Below are 17,907 nucleotides of genomic sequence, written 5' to 3' on the forward strand. Positions count from 1 at the left end.
ATATTGTATGAAAAATATTAAATAAAATGAAACATCCAATTAAAAATGTTAGAGAAGGAAGTGACCTCATGTCATGGATGACAACTTGTGGTTTACAGACATGCCCCACTTACCCTCTGTCTATAACTGGTAAGCTAAAAATACTTGTTTTGGCATTTAAAATTCTTATAAATAATGTCAGTAAGAGTAATATTGGATGGCATTTGAGATTATATAAAATTTAAATTTCTGTGCTCATGAATGTTTTACTGGGACACAATTCCACTCATTTGTTATATTCTATCTTTTGGCTGATACTGGGCCACAGTGTAAGAGAGTTGCTTGTCACAATACAGAGAGTTGATTGCCTACAAAGCAGTTTCAACAGAGACTATATGATCCACAAAGCCTAAAATATTGATGATCTGGCTTTTTATAGAAAAAATTCACTGGCCTTGGTGTAACTCTCTCTCATTACACATGAGAAAACTTAGATATACTAAAGGTAAAACTGTTCTTGATTACTCAAAAATAGTTTAATTGAGTTCTCTAATTCAGTTTAATGTCTATTTGATCACACTGAAGTTAATGACCAAAACTTAGGTCTAGTTATACCAATCCTTAAATTAAATTAGATACCCCCCATGTAACTCCCTAATTAATCTCTTATCCTTGCTCTCAAGAGCTAATGCCATGCAAAAAAAATCATATTGAAGTAGAATGCCTTCATGTACTCATTGAAATGAACTTTGTGTTGCACTTTCTTTGACAGTTCTAATTAGATGTTATTATAGAACAAAACAATGATACAATTTAAATATTTCACTTGATTTATCAATCAAACTGACACATGTATCCTGTTTTCAATTTGGAAAGCAACACTATGGAATGTTTACTTTCACAGAAACTGGTCACATTCACTTTTCTTATAAGAGGTGATTGACAGTAAGATGAGGAAATAATTTTGGTCTTTCTATATTTAGTGAATAGTACTTGACCAGTTAATTCTCTCAATGTGAGCTGAATTCCAGCCTTTTTAAAGCAGAAAAGCATGTCTAAAGTTAGAGCATCCCCTTCCCAACTCTAAGAAATGTCTTTTGAGAGTCTAGAAAAATCAACTGACCTAACCAAGACTTAATATAACTATCTTCAAAAAAGACACTTGTACAGAAGCCATTGTCACCTTGGGATGCTGTTTCACTGCGAATCTTATTTGTCAATGTGAGGAGACAGTTTCAATTGGAACTGTGAAGGCTCTGCTTTAAATATGTAGTGCATGGAAACCAAAGGCACTGCTACAAGTCTTATAGCACAGAAGGATGAAAGCTCAGGCCAGGAAACTACTGAGGGTGTAAGGAAGTGCTCAAAGCATAAGACACTTCTGCAAGTGTAACTGCCAGACCCCTCATGGTCCAGCCATCATCCAAGCCACTGTAGAGCAAATACTTATCTGATAGCTCACTCTATGTAACATTTTCATCCAGCAAGAAGACAGAGATAATGCCACAGATAGTTACATACTATTTATCTAGTCTCATGTGCTATTGACTTTAACCAACAACAGTTGGATTATTTCCTAAGAATGTTAATCTCTTCCATAAGGTAGATAATTTTCATCTATTTTTCTTTATTGAATTTGATAAAGTGAGATTTCCAGTTGACATTGATCTATAATAACTCATGTAGTAACATATTCCAATGCACTCAGGAAAGTAAATCCCAAATCACATGTACATCTAAATACCCAAATATTTCAGTAGGATAGCACCTGTGTTGTTATCTCTAGCTATTTGCCAGACACACAGTTAAAGGTAAATCAGGAGAGGTCACAATAGGATTGCCAATGCTCTTCTCCTTCTAATATTACTTTCTAGGTACTAATATCACAGTGTAACACAGCCAAGAAAATTTTTAAAGGAAATAAGTTCTATTAGCTTACTAAATGAAGGACTACATTCACTCTAACAGAATCAATAAATTAGGTAATTTCATTTCTCACTTTTCTTTCAGCAAGTATTACTAAAACAGACACCTTGTCTGAACTACTTAGTGTCTTCTTGAGTTCATAGTCATTTTGCACTGCTTTTACTAAGCACTAGACTGACTATTGATTTAATTACTTAATATTTCAATGTAAGGAATACATAAAGTAAATAACCCCAAGTTCAAAATATCCTTTAATTGTCCAAAAATACCAAGGTACTGTAATGCCATTCTATCTTCCAAGTAGCAACATCATGCCTCAATCCAGCACATGACTTCATTTCCTCCAACTGTTACCTATGCAAGCATAGCTCATTTCACACCTACTCTGTCCAAGGTTTTCTACTAAATGTCCCTTTACCAAACTGAATGAAATAAGTTTCCTGACTTTGAGAAGTAGGGATTGGTTGGGGAGAAGGAACAGTGATCAACTTTATAAACATGCAACGGAGAGATCCGTCTTGCTTTTTTTGGAGATCCAGGAGATAGTTTTCTGAACTCATTCTGCTTAGCTGAATGAACAGAAGTTGGCGAAGAGAAGGTGTAGTTCAGATTTTCCAGGTATGAAAATCACTTGTGCAAGAAGATCAGCTATAAAGAACTCTACAATTGGAGCAACATATGAAGTCAGAAAAGTAGAAGAGGCTGGATCATGGGAGACCTTACTTACTGGGTCAAGAAGTTCAGATTTTATTCTACAGGACATGAAGAACCATCAAAGAACATCAGACACAGGCACAGCCCAGCCTCAGCTCACTTGCATTTCAAATGGACCATTCTCGGGGGTGTGGGAAGGGACAATTTCAGGTGGACAAGACTGGAGATAGTTATAGTATTTTGGGCCTAAGAAACAGAGAGGCCAAATTTGGGAACTAGGAATAGACAGAAGGGGGCGGCTTGGAGACAGTTAGGAGAAAATCTGGCAGGACTATTTCTCAGATTATGTAAGGATAAAAACAAAGCAAGACAGAAAAGGCATCAACCTTGGTTTTCTAGTTGGAGAGATCTGGTTCATGAGTGGCTCTAGCAAGCAGGAGGAAACCCAAGGCAAAGGTGACTCTGGAGGACTTGTCTAGCTTAGCAAGAGCCACGGGATGAGGCAGAAGTCAGAGTTAGGATTATTTCTTTAAGGTTTCTCTGTCATCTTCCATGAAAGTGTATAGCATCTTAAGTAAAGTATTAAACTGAAGTGCTGTCCTCTCTTCTAACCCTGGATAATGGGCTATACCCCTCCTCTCAGCATGCAAATTAGGTTTCCTGTGTGATCCCTTAAGAAACAAGTATAATAGTCCTTCAGTGCTCTGTGAACACAAGAAATTACAAGATGCAGATGAAGGATGAACCTACATAGATGTATAGAGAGATAGCAAGTGCTCAGTTTTTAATGATAAAATCGGGTACTGAGGTGCAGTACTACCAGAGGCATAATTTAATGAGCCAATGTCTCTTTACTGACTTTACTGACTTTCCCTTTGTCTTCCCTGCCTTTGCCCCTCTCCTTTTCTTTCTTCTCTTACTGGCTTAACTCATCCAGGATCTACAGTTACATTAAATCTTGAAATATCTTTATTTATAAGAAAAGAAATACAATAGATCAATACTGTCCCCAAACTACAATTACTAGTTATGTGTCTGAAAATCAAGTAGAGCAGAGCCAACAGTTGGAGCAGAATTCCCAAATGTACTTAAACACAAACTTTATGTGTTCTAAAACTTAAAGGTCTCCCTTGAATGTCCAGAGTCAAATCATGTGCGCAGGAAAAAGGGCAGTTTTGTTTAGCTCCACTCTCCTATATATAATATTTAGTAGAATGCATCATTTAAAAGTTCCATGAATGGATTTAATTTTAAATCTGAATATGCCTTTTCAAACAGAAGCACTAAGTGTTCTCTTCTGCCCCACGCTTGTCTACCATCACTGGATGGTTTGGTGACTGTCAAGTAGGTTTGGTAGGACCCTGGAGCCTCTTGTACTGAGGGCATCAGTTATGGTTGCCCTTGTGGGGTGCTACCAAATATAATTTCAATCTAAGGGGCACATAGAATGTGCATCACAATCATCAAATTCTACAGGAACATAACAGAATCTTAAATACTAATACCGTCTTTGAGAGCTCTGCTCATAACCATGTCTCAAATAAATTCAAGAAGATATAAAGTACAAACTTTTATCAATGACTCCACCATGCATAAGGAAAGACAGGCAAATGATCATATAAATAAGCAGAAAATTAAAGGAGCGAGGACAAACATCTCTTCAGATTACGATGCTGCATTATCTACAATTCAAAGCAGGGCAGCTGAACTCAATTTATTTCTCTCTGTACATGATATTTCATGATTACATTCCGAAAGCCTGTGAACTGTTTACTTCAAACCCTTTGCTTCCACTGTTGACTAACACAAAATCTGTTCAGCCCAGATGCCAGCACATGACAAGTCACTGAAGAAAGCTCCCCTCTAGCTCTGCTTCCCTCAACATGGGCTCCATTCTTATAAGAGCTTTGGACAACAGGCTCACTGGGAGAGCTAGTGAAGATGCAAATCACAGGGCCCAGAACTAGGTACACTGTAAATTCTGGATGTTTGCCTAGTTACTGAATCAATAACTCCGAGATGAGGCTGGGTAACCTGCTCTTCTCAGTGGCTCACCAGATAATGGTTAAATAGTCTTAAGATTTCATGTATCTTTCACAATTGATGCATTTTTCTGATTATTCAACACACATTTATTGAATATTTAGACTTATTCATATCGTATGATATAAAGGAAAGATGTAATATAGCTGTCTGGAGTTCTGGGGCCAGCTGAGGTTACACCAATAGCCAGGAGAGGATAGTCCTGGAAGCCCCGTGCAGAAGCAGGAAGTCACCACAAAAGGCTGAGACAGAGCTTGGCAGGAACACTGCTGTGACCCCATGCTTCCCTGTGTGAGGTGGCCCTGGACTTGGACATCCCAACCATTTCCTCCCTCATCCCCATGACCACAGATTTTTATTCTTCTGTCTACAATAGAGGAAACAGAACATTGCAGAGCAACAAGAAGGTTTCTTCTGGCCTCAGAAATTCTCCTCAGGCTGTCTGGGAACATTTCACCCAAAGCCAAGTCACGTGGTATGGGGTACAGCATGAGGGGGGCCACCATCTGAAGTGCATCAGACAGTCCCCAGAGCTTTCAGTCTGGCCACATTCTTCTTCCTCTTACCATTTCTTTCTCACTTTTTCCTTAAAGGAATTGGAGGCTGATACTCTATGAGATGGAAATACAAAGCTTTCTTTATGTGTAGCATTAAAATTCTGTTTAACATCACACCTTATTTTCCCCAAAAGAGGTATTCTTCATGTTTCCCATCTTAAAGGCTCTTAGAGATCTTGATCCACAGCCAGCTCTCTGGGCTCCCTCACCATCATCTACATCGTGTACAGATGGAATGAATAGGGGTGTGTTTCATTGCTGGCTTGAAGTTAACCACTGATCACTACTATGATTCAATTGTGACCTCCTTTACCAAGCAAAACCTGGTATTTGCTTCTTCTTCTACCTCTCATAGAAAAGTTTGAAGCTGGGCTGTGGTGGTGGAGAAAGGTGGATTTCTGTGAGTTCAAGGCTAGCCTGGTCTACAGAATGAATTCCAAGACAGGCTCCAAAGATACACAGAGAAACCCTGTCTTGAAAACCAAAAATAAAATAAAAGAAAGAAAGAAAAAGAAAAGAAAAGAAAGATATGAATCTTATTTGTGATTGGAAGACTTTGGGAAATCATCTTAAAATACAAATTGAAAGTTGGGTGTGGTGATGCAAGGCCAATGTCAGAGTGAGACCCTCTTTCAAAAACATAAATAAAAGCAAAGGTTGAAATGATTCTCTACATAATTTTTTGTTGAGAACTTGAGATCACTGAGGCTCAGTTCTTTTCTGGATGGACCACCATCATTATACAGTACACAGAAAATCTCTTTGTTCAATAAGATCTTGCTTCAGAAATGGTATGATGGCCATGGGATAACTTAATAAGGAAATACAGAGCATAAAACTTCAGCCCTTATCTCCTAGTGGAATCACTGCTCTCACAAGTAATTCCCTTTAGCTACCCAGGTAACATTAATTAATCCTAATATATAAAAGTCAGAAAGGAGAGAAAAATAGAACAATTACTAGCTGAGGTTCAAAAGACTGGGCTGCAAGGAGGGGACATTAATTGGTGAAATGATACGTTATTTTAATGAGATTGGTGATGTCACGTTATAGTAAATAACATAGACATGATACCACTCTAAATGTGGACCATTTACTTCAAAGTCTCTGCTTCAATAGGACCCACAGTCAATGAGATGAGTGAGACAGAGTAGCACAGTATTGACTTCTATCCCAACTAATTAGCAGGTGACTCTTCTTTCTAGCTCATCAAGAGGATCACAAAGTAACTCCACCCTTATTTCTTGGAACCTTTGTTCTTAGGTCCTGGGGACTTCTGTCCAATTAGATACCAAAGATGGAAACTCAAAGATTATTCCAGGTTATTCCCAAAGACACAAATGATTAATGTAACATGCCCCTATTTAATTTACTTCTATTAGTTTGGTCTTAGCTCAAGTTCTTAGAAATTCTTCAGGTCTCTAATCTTGCTGTTCATTTTTTACTTAACCATGTCTCACAAAGTCTGATTCTGAAGCCAGAGTATACAATACTGAATCTGGCAATCACCTCACTGCAAACATTTACTATATCTATCTGTTTTTCGATAATGGTCTAAAGCATTTTCTTTGTAGACAAGACCCTCTGTGCTTTGAATCTCACTATTATTTCATTTCTGTTTTCCACTAGAATATTCAATCCTTTTAACCCAAATATAATGTGCTCTTCCATTCCCAGGGAGAATGCAGACATCACCAAAGGGCATCACCATGGCATCTCTTCAAGACTGAAATCCTTCATTTTAAAAAGAACTCCATGTTACAAGGAAACTATATAGCCTCAAGGTCACAGAGCTGGATAGAAAGACAGTGGAAATTGGACACAGTAGTTAGACTTACCTTTCCCAAATAAGATTTTATATCTGTGTTTAAAAGATTTAAGTCAGATCTGATGGTGCATGTCTTTCATCTCATCACTTGGGAAAGAGGCTGAGGCAGGTGGATCTCTGTGACTTTGAGGCCAATCTGGGTGTCATAGTAAGTTCCAGGACAGTTAGGGTTACATAGAGAGACCCTGTCTCAAAAATCAAAAGAGAGAGAGAGAGAGATTATCGCTTTATGTCTGTATGTTGTGTGTGTCATGTATCTATGGGTGATCATAGATGCCAAAAGAAGGCAGATCCCCAGGGTCTGGAATTGGAGGTAGTTGTAAGCCTCCCAACAATAGTGTTAGAAACCAAACTCTGGCCTTCTGGAATAGCAGCAAGTGCTCTTAACCACTGATCCCTCCTTTTATCCTATTTTTGACATTGCTCACTCAAAGCATAGCATTATTCAATATAAAGTGTCCAAAATCTTTAGAGTCATGATGATCAGATGCTCTTGATTAACAAATTGACATAAATGTGTTCGGTCAATGTGTGTACATAGCTCTTCCTTTCGCTCCAATGCAACCCATTTTCCAGAAGCCTTCCCTTCAAAAAATCTGCCAAGATTTCACTTCTAAGAATACTCTTTGCCCTAAAAATAATCTTCAAACTCAACACAAGTTACCAAAATAAAATATCCTAAATAAAACAATGGCAGAGACAGACCTGATAATGAATATGAAATATGCTAAGAACATTCTGTCACTGAAACTAAATTCACTTTTTTGTGTGTGTGATTAATAGTAGGATGAAGTCTTGAACCACATAAGAATGAAGCAACTACAGCAGAGGATAAGTCGCCTGGAAAGGGTCCCATCTAAAAGGCATCCATTTCAAAGCAGCTCTGTCTTTTGGCTATCATCACCCTGGGCCTGTCCAGACATTCATTTCCAAGTGCTATTTTCAAATGCGGCTCCAAATGCAGAATGAGAGTCAATTGGCATGTTCAAAATTTGCTTTGGGGTGGACAGAACAATGAAATGTTTTCAGGAGGAATAATAAGTGCATTCCAACACTTGGCTGCGTTTAATTCATGTTTTAGGACTGTCTTCTCTTCCTAATTCCTTAGCACCCCATTTCCACCAGAACATGGGGAAATAAAAAGAAATTATACATGAAGCTATTTCTGACTATCCATATGGCACTGAAGTAAGTTAACAAACAACTCAATGAATGAATAAATAAAAAAATAAATACTCAATACATTTACATGGGAAAGAATGAAAAAAGAAATCAGCTTGAACCCAAGCTGTCAGAATTGATGAGTGATCTGCATTTAACTAGATCTAATCAGGCCATCAGGCCCCATACTACATTTCCTGGCAAGTCTCAGGGCATGTAAGAGGGCACAGCATATCAGGACAGTGGAAAGAGGAACAAAAATTACCTGTTGAGTTGGAGATTGGCTTTGTTAGCTAAGGGTTTCAATAACTCCCGATGCTCAGAGAGCCTGTCCAAAAATTAATACGACGGTGGTAGCGTGGGGGAGGAGAGTGGAGTCTGAGGCAAAAGGATGGCAGAGAGCAGAGAGTAAGTAAGAGACTGCTAGAAAAACCATTATTGAATATTTAATGTTTAGACTGAGACAAGAAGAACATTTACCAAAGATGCAAATTATGCAAAAAATTGCTTCCAGTTTTCACACAGAAGATAAAAGCAGTGGAAGAATGCATAGGTACTAAGCAGAGCAAAAATGGGGCCACAATAACCCAGAGGGGAAAACACACACCATTGTGTTCTCGTAGATGGTACATTTGCTCCTACTCAAAAGCAGCTGGGTGGTCTAGTGGTGGGCACAGCTGCCTTCCGAAAGAAGTTGGTATTTCTGCCTAAATGTTGCTGAAAGGATTTGGCATCGCTTTATTTTCCTTGTGAGATTTCTGAAATGTACTTACTATCTGAAGTCTCGTGGGGTAGCTACACTCTCCAATGCACAGATATCATTTCGAGAGAAAGTTCTCTAATGAAATGCATTCCCCCTTCTGATGCTGCAATCAGGGAAAGGAAGCTCACTAATGCCCTTTATTAGATGAAGCTGTTATCAAGCACCACATTAATAAATGGCATAAATGGAAGGGTGGGGCAGGATGAAAATGCAAGCATCCGTCTCCTGGCTGTGGTGTGTATGTGTGCATGTGTGTGTGTGTGTTCAATTTTAAAAGATGACAGAGTTCTTCTAAAAGTAAGTAATCTATCTCAAATACAAACTTCTCTCCTGGCTTTGTGATGAGTATATTAATAATAGTTTCTATTTTTAAAATGAACACTAATGAATAATGCATTGAGTATTCATTAATAATATATACATATATCTGTTAAGACGAGTTAAAAAGCATCACTTTGGGTTCAAGCCAGTGAATGGAATTAACTGAAAAGGTAGTTCTTATTGCACATGGGACCAAAGAACTTCACTTTCTCAGTCATAGTTAATTTGCCAAAACATTCTTTTTCCTGATCTTGATCGACTACTAAATCTGGAGGGAAATTCACACTCATTTGTTAATTCTCTGGCCTCATTCTTTTTCATGCCCTATTACACAGTTGCTTCAATACAGCCAAGCATGCATAAGTGTAGAAACCTCTCCCACTCCCTATGCCCCCAAATGCTCTTCCTTCCAAATATTCCTTGGGAAGCAAGTCATTGCCATGACAACCATAAGATAAGGTTTGAAGGGCTCTTGGGGGCACACTTGGTGAAAGTTAATACCAGCTTGTGTTTTACAGAGTCAGGGAAACTGAGACAATGGGTCATACTTGTCATTGAGGCACCACTTAGTTATTTAGATCTGTCCACATCAAATCTAACCAGAATTCCACCTTAAAGAAATAAAAAAATCAGAGCGGTGTATTCAGGGCTGATCCATCATTCTTTCATTGTAGCAAATTCCCTCTATGCTCACTAGTAATTAAATTAAAAAATCATACATAATAGGAAAAGGAGAATTAAGGCTTTGCCTTGCCTGGCAAACTTTAACGTGAAACATCAGCCATGAGCGCCCCACCCCCCAAAGGGTTAGCACGTTTTCTTTGCTAAGCAATACTTTTCTCTTCAGCACCTTCACACACAGTGCCCTTCCCTGCCAGGCAGGTGATGAAGGTAGATTCCTATGGACTTGTGAGGACTTTTGGTGTCTTCAATACATTTGCTTCCAGAAACAGGAACACTGGACGCAACTAGCAACTGCAACTCAGGTGTAGTAGGAATCTTTTGTGTAACTCGTGAGCTAGAGACCGGCTTCCTCCAATGCATGCGAAACAATACTTTCTCACACTGACTCCAGTCCAAAGACCAAGAGATAGAAATGATCATGCTTTTAAAAAGTCCCTATGTGATAAGGTTCATTCTCTCTTTGTCTATACCTGACTGACCACCTGGCCAGGGAGATTTTAAAGTAAGGAAGAGAATCCTTTGTTCTCTCAGGTTCCATTTAAGAGAAAGTGGGTCGAAGGGCTTCCCCAGGGAAAGAAAATGAGCTCTGGAGCCAAATGCAGACTAGGAAGAGATTTCATGCTCACTATTATTCTCGTCTTCCCCAAGAAGTGAATTCATTCTTTGGCAGACTAATGGTTAAGAAAGGTGGGGGTGCACACAGGTAGCCCCATTACTGAGACCATATCTAATTCCCTAGTGAAGCTCAGGCCATCCTTCAGGGTGGGTGGGGGTGGGGGTGGGGTAGGGGTGTTGGGAACTCTCTCCAGCCATGGGTAACACAGCCAGAACTGCATGCATTCGCACGCCCCAAAACTGGCGTCCCAGCCCAAGTGCGAAGTTGGGCGTTTAGACCTGAAAAGCACAGTAAGAGCCATTCAAAGCAGCAAGTTACAGTACCTTGAGAAGTCTGACAGATGGGAGGAAGGCTGCGTGGCATAGCTTCCTGATGGTCCAATTTAGGGGTCGAGAAGCATCAGTCTGATTCATGACCCCTTCCAAATTCCACCGGGAAGACAAGAGACTGAAAATCTGGGCAATGCCTAGAAAATAAACGGCCCCCCACGGCCCTGGCATCCCATGGTCATCACACCTGCAAATTCCATTAGGGCAGAGGCTTCCTGGAACTTGGGAGTCTAGTCAAGTGGCGTTTCCTGAGCCCCTGAACCTTCTTAAGAAAGCCACCTCCCCTCTCCCTGCAGCCGTGCTCATGCATACCAAATGTGGCCGAATGGAGGCACACTGCCTGCTGCTTCGGGGAGGGGATGCTTGATTTCGAAGGAGAGGGACAGCCTGCACAAAACAGCCTGTGGTCGGAGTCAGAGCAGCCTGCTCCAGAATGCGCGCTCCCTCTCCCGCTCTCCTCCCAGCAAACGCAGGTCAGGCACTGGGGGGGAACCCGGGCCATTTGCTTTGCTCTCTTGTTTTGGGGGGGAGCCAGGAGGAGAGCAAAAAGGAACAAAAATGAAGCCAGAAGGAGAACTTGTACTTTCTTGCACAAAGCATCTTTGAGGGGCTGGAAACTGGCGCAGGGGGAGGGGCTAGGACACTGGGAGGGAGAAGGGATGCCTCTGAATGATAAGATAAATGCTTCCTTTTTGATTTGTGTGACATAATAAATTGAGAGCTATCGTAAAATGGATCTATAGTAAAAGGAGATCCCTGCTGTGTTCTGGGGTCTTTTATTAACTGTGATTGACAGTCTTCACCCTGATACAAGCACCATATAGATGATAGATGAGTAGAGGCTGAGTCAAACTCACACATACACATGCTGGGAACAAGGAGTTATCCCTGTTGTAGAAAGCTTTGCAAAAGAATGCATTCGTGGATTACCATTTTAGCAATAGTAGTTTCTAAATTGGGGGATATCCCTACAAGACAGACCTCTTGCAAGGAAGCTTAACCCTTAAAGTGCCACATACAACACTGTCCACAGAAGATGGTTTCCTCAAGTATTTCCCCTCTTCCCAATAATTTTTCAAGGATGCTTTAAGAAAGAGTGTAGCTGCCTTGGGGTAAATAATCTGTAAAGCTCCCATGGTGAAAAAGAATAAAAGAGAACTTTTCCATCTAAAGGAAGACATTGGACAATTTCACTTAGACGAGGGCTGGGAGGGGTGGCTGTGTCATACCCCTCAGCTGGACTGCCCACCCCCAAAGGCTTTAAACTTTAGTGGTAGCATTGACCAAAGACTCTGCCCAGGAGATTCCCACACCCTCTCCCTTCAAGCATTGCCAGGGTACTTAAAACTTCCCACTTCATTTCCCTCCCAGCGACTGTAGAGATTTTCCATTTTTAATTAACCAGAAGAAATGGGTAATCCCCCCTCCCATGACTGCTGTGAATTCTGGGACAAAATCCAGAGGGGTTAGAGCAGATGTGATAGAGATACGAGGCTGCATTTTAGGATCAAGAACAAAGAACGTGGCAGACACCTGACACCTGCACCACTGCACCATTTCCTAAAGTGCTCCAGAGTCAGAGATGCAGAGGACTGCAGAACCACTGACTGCAATGGAAGAATCCCTGCATCAGGTTAATTCTATTAAAGCAGCATCAATTTAACAGAACTCACACACGGTTCATTTTCTGTCACCATCCTATTTTCATAATGGGTGAAGGACATTTTAAACTGTTAACAAGCTAGGGTGTATGTATGTCAGGCATGGTGTTGGGCATTTGACATCCTATAAACTCACACCAATGGCAGCCCTCCAGAGAAGTTGCTATCATATGCCTGTTTCACAGATTGAACAAATAAAGTCCAGGGAAATTAGCCTGGATTCGAGTCATATTACTGAGCTGCAAAGATATGCTTTCTGCTTTGTTTCTTTCACAATTTGAGACAAGAATAAACCTTCATTTTTTTCTGGCCTTTATTCTGATGTAAGAATTGCAATAAAAGATGGAACAAGAGTTCAGAATGTCCTTCACACTGTGCTGTGGCATGGCACTGAGGTTCACTTAGCCTCCAGAATTCTAAACTCAGAGTTCAGAGTTTAGAAATCCTGACCCCAGCCTTGGGCAGTTTTCTCATCTCCCCTGTGAACTGGAGCCTTTTATCTCTAAAATGGAGGCAACCATACAGCTATATATCCAAGGATCTTGTGAAATGAAATGGGCTAGTGCCAGTGGAATGCTGAGACCAGTGCTTGGTCCCTCCCAAGCCCCTGCTACCATGGCCCCATTCTAGGCAACATGGACCACAGGCACCCACTGACATTTTTCATTAAGGATACTTTGTGTGTGTGTGTGTGTGTGTGTGTGTGTGTGTGTGTGTGTGTGTGTGTGTGTGTGTGTGTGTTTGCAGTACCAGGTAGTGAAATCAAGTGAGACAAATTAAACCTGGATGTTTTCTATGAGTTATGCAGAGTTTAGTAAATGATGTAAAGAAGAAAGCAGAAGACTGAAATGGCAGTGGGACTTCCCTTAGCCTTTTCTTACAGAAGGCTAGTCATCAGATTGCAAAACTTCACCTTCAGTGAGCCTACCAGGGGCCAGCATTTTTTGGCTACTAAAGGCCCTTAAGTGGTTTCTTCTCAGCTGTGAGAAGTCAGCTCCAGTGACACATAGGAAAAACCATTACAGTTGCTCACCCTTGCCCCACACTGTCCCAAAGTGTTAAGAACAACACAGAAACGAAAGCATCTTCCTGAAACCACAGCTTTTGAGCCTCTTAGCTCCTTTAATTTTTTAAGAATAACTTTGGTCGGAAACATAGGAGTTGTGTGAAATGAGAAGGGGGAGGTGTCACATCCTCTCTAGAGGTCATTAGAGGGAAGAGCACAAAACCTTCAGGGATTTAGAGGCTACACAGCAAAGGAGATGAAGATCAAAAGAATGAGTGGCTTAAGGGGGCATCCTCCCGTCACTGGAGTAATTTATGCCAGGGTTATTTGCTGTCATAAATGGAAAGAGGGGTTTTCCAGGACCCTCCTCATTTTTCATATAGAATGAGTTCCCCCATGCTTTCAGAGAGGACCCTAAAAGGAAAATCAGAGAAGAGGAAGCTTGGCTGAGGCAGTTAATGGCTCATACATCTACAATGCTCATTTTAACTGTTAAGATTGTGAGTGTTTACAAATCTAAATGGTCAAATTAGTTTTCGCTATTCCTAAAAGTAGCAAGTGGGGGTTGGTTCTTTTTTTTTTTTTCATTTTAAAGCGTGTCTTTCAACATATTTCCAATCTCTTTTATACTATGCAAGCTTCTTTCCCATTGGTCATCTTTTAGTTCAGTCTCAGAGCAGTTACTAAGTCCTTACATAGACAGTCTATGTTTTATCCTTTAAGACCCTCTCTGGAAAAGTCAAGACACTTTGATAGAACAGTGGATCACACTCAGTCTTCTTGATACTCCTTTAATATAGAGGAGCTAATTTGAAAACTTAAGGACACAGGGAAGGCACAATGACCAGGTAGATTAGAATGTACAAACCATGGTGTCCTAGTTTGCTTTCTATTGCTATGAAAAACACCATGACCAAAGCAACTTGGAAAGGGAAAGGTTTGCTTTAAAGAGGCAGAAACTTCAGGCAGTAACCTGGAGTCAGGACCTGAAGCAGAGACCACAGAGGAACTCTGCTTATGGCTTGCTCAGCCCGCTTTCTTGTATAATTCAGAACCATCTTCTCTGGATAGCAAAGTGTTTGAGAATTGTAAGAAAGGCTTAGGAAGCAGTATTAGTGAGAGCCGAGAAGACAGTAAAATCTTCTTCTATAAGTTGCCTTGCTCATGGTATGTTTTCTTAGCAATAGCAAAGTAAAAAGACACACATCCGGACACAAAATGTTCCAAAGTAAGTTAGTGCATTTTGTTATTATCATTGAAATCTTTGGGTATTTGGGCATTAATTGGATGTGTATTTCAGGAGCTTATTTTTGGATATGGTCTGCATAGGGCTGATAAACCTAGAAGAAGTATTAAAGCCAGACAACAGTACATCTGTAAGTATTTTCCTCCACTTCAAAATTCTTTAGTAGTCTTAACATTCTGCTTACTTATAACTGGCCTCAACCCATAGTTGTCTCTTTTCTTTTTTAAAGATGTGTTTTTATTTTTGTGAATGTGTCACACGCACGCACACACACACACACACACACACACACACACACACACACAGAGAGAGAGAGAGAGAGAGAGAGAGAGAGAGAGAGAGAGAGAGAGAGAGAGAGGAGAAAGCCCAGTGCTGAGAGATGCCATAAGACAACTGTAGAGCCCAAGGAACTGGTACTTATGGGCTGTCGAATTATGGGTGCTGGGAACTTAACTCTGGTCCTCTGGAAGAACAGTAATCACTCTTAGCTGTTGAGCCATTTCTCCAGCCTTCATTGCTTTCTAGTGTCCTGCCAGCTCAATAGTTTTGTCAAAAAGATCATTTTTGTAGTGATCATTATGATAAATTACACTTTCTATCTGAATACCATGTTTTTTGAAATGTTTCTTTTCCTTTTGATTGTTCTCAGAGCTATAAAATTTTAGGACTTCTCTGATGTTTCTACAATATCCTTTAAAATATAAAATTTCATTGTAGACCCCACTGATTTATGATACTGTTATTTATTAATTCCAAATATGTTGTTCTTTAAATAGATTACGTGTATTTCTTCTTCAGTTAAATTATTTTTCCCTTTGGAATTCTTTTATGGATAATAGACTAAGAAATAGATTAAACTATAGTGAAACGAATCACTCATTTTTAAACTAGCCTAAGAAACATTTATTTCATATAAAAACAAAAATGATTATCTTTTCTACAGCATCAGGTTGTTTTCCCTGCCTGTTCCTGACCCTCTGCATAAATGTCTCCAGTGACATGGACTGGGAGAGGGTTTTTTTTTTTTTTTTTTTTTTCCCCGAGACAGGGTTTCTCTGTGGCATTGGAGGCTGTCCTGGAACTAGTTCTTGTAGACCAGGCTGGTCTCAAACCCACAGAAATCCACCTGCCTCTGCCTCCTGAGTGCTGGGACTAAAGGTGTGTGCCACCAATGCCTGGCCCAGGTGAGGTTTTGAGGCAGATCATTCCTCAGTTGGGCAGCTTCAATTGTCAGGACGTTCCTCCTAAGGCAGTGGTGAAATGTACCTCCTTCTGACTTCTTAAGTCAAGTTGTCTTTCCAAGGCCAGTTTCCCAAATGCCTTTCTGGACTGTGCTCAAACATACTTGTGTAATCCGCCTTTTCTTCACAGTGGACAATCCCTCTTCACACCATGGCATGTAGTGCTTAGTAGAACACCCTCTTCAGGGTCATAAAAATTCAGCCTCTTCAGGGGCTTCATTCAATATTGTATCATAGAGTTACTTAAAATATAGTAATGTTTTAATCCTCTTAAATCCTTTTTAAATACTTCTCACAAAGGTCTTTTGTGGAGCTTTAAGGAAATTCACTAATAATTTAGCCTCTTCTGAAATTTTCATTAGTAGGCCTATGCAATGTTGACTATAAATAATAGCAGTTCCCTCATACAGAAAACTGACATTCTCTCTTTTGCACACACATAGAGAAGGGGGGAGGGAGGGAGGGAGAGACAGACGGAGGGACAGACGGAGGGAAATACAGAGAGGTGGAGACAAAGAGAACTGGCCTGAATTGATGAGTATAGATTCCTCTTTTGAAAACTTTGTAAGGGAGGTAGATTGTAATGGGCTAATGGGAATTCTACACTGATAGTGGGAAAGCAGCCTTTGTGTATCTTCATCTGATAGCTCTGAAGTTAGATTCAAGTTCCTCTGCTTTTTATTCACTACTTAGACCTGAACCTGCTATATCAGCTATTAAAACCTTGGTTTCTTACTGTAGAAACAGTGTCCACTATACTGTCCACATTTATATTTTGGAAAAAATAGAAACAATTATCACAGCATTAACATAATGAAAGCCAAAAATGATTGCTATTGCTATTTACATTATTAATATGGGTTACCACATTCAGTGGCTCTGACTAGTAGTTTATTCCATTGATTAAGATCAAGGACTTGGTACTCAATGGCCTGGACTTATATCCCAGTTTTACCATTTATGAGATGATTTGGGAATGTCACTTAATCTTATGGCACTTTGGTGTCTTATCTGCCAACTGAGGATAATAATGATATCCACATTAAAAGAATAGATGCAAAGGCCACAGAAGAGGATCCCACCTGTTACCCAGGCTCAAAAATAGTAGCAGTTTGTGATTGTTCTATTGCCACTGCTCCACAGAAGCAAAGTTAATACCACAGGAGGAAATTACATTTAGATCATAAATGGGGAGAACAATGAGTGATCTCAATGCATGCTAAAGAATAGTCAAATGAAAAATATTTTAATCGGGGGAACATTTAAAACATCTCCACCTCTCCCTTTCTCTTTCTTATTCCTGTAGGAGGAGCCACTTCAGAGACCCAGAGGATAAAGATACACACTTGACTTCCCCAAGAGCTTCCCTCTCTGCAAGTGAAAGGCAGCCCACATTTATGAATAAAATATGAAACTAATATGTAAAAATGTGTTACTTTGGGAAATTAAAAGGTATGTAAACAGCTGTGTCTCACTGAAAATAAAAAAAAACAAATATGTTAAGTGACATATATATCACACCCCCTTCTCCCAAGGCTCAGGGATCATTGTAGAAGAGAAAGTGGAAAGAGTATGCGGGCGTGAGGCTATGAATGACTGACTACAAGGAAGCATTGTCTTTAGAACATAGGACAGCTGTGTATATAAGCTCAAAGCAGCTGTGATAGCCTGAACAAGACCTGTGCAAAGCCAAGCCAGAAGAAATCCCAGCATGGAGAGGAGAAATAGGCATGGAGTCGTACCCCTAGTGGAGGTGCTATTGGCAACTGGTAGCTGCTAGGAGAAGATGAGTTGGTCTTCTCCAACAGTAAGACCCTGGTTAAGTTAATCATACTTAAATAGAAGGCCACACAACCAAGAATATTTGGGCAGCACAAATGGTCTTGATGGGT

General features: G+C 40.1%; 1 protein-coding gene across 21 annotated transcripts in view; it reads right to left on the bottom strand.

The window, feature by feature from the left end:
• The window catches only part of LOC100770216 (transient receptor potential cation channel subfamily M member 3), an 809,714-nt gene that overhangs the window by 503,415 nt on the left and 288,392 nt on the right, over positions 1–17,907 (bottom strand). For 16 of the 21 annotated variants that reach the window (XM_035441905.1, XM_035441925.1, XM_035441922.1 and 13 more), the window contains exon 1: positions 10,856–11,032. The exons of the other annotated variants lie outside the window; for them this stretch is intronic. In XM_035441905.1, coding sequence (XP_035297796.1) covers positions 10,856–11,032 — 177 coding nt within the window. Of the gene's footprint in view, positions 1–10,855; positions 11,033–17,907 lie in introns of those variants that run through there. 21 annotated transcript variants of the gene reach the window in all.

Source organism: Cricetulus griseus, chromosome 3 (genome assembly GCF_003668045.3).
Source record: "Cricetulus griseus strain 17A/GY chromosome 3, alternate assembly CriGri-PICRH-1.0, whole genome shotgun sequence".
NCBI classification, from domain to species: domain Eukaryota; kingdom Metazoa; phylum Chordata; class Mammalia; order Rodentia; family Cricetidae; genus Cricetulus; species Cricetulus griseus.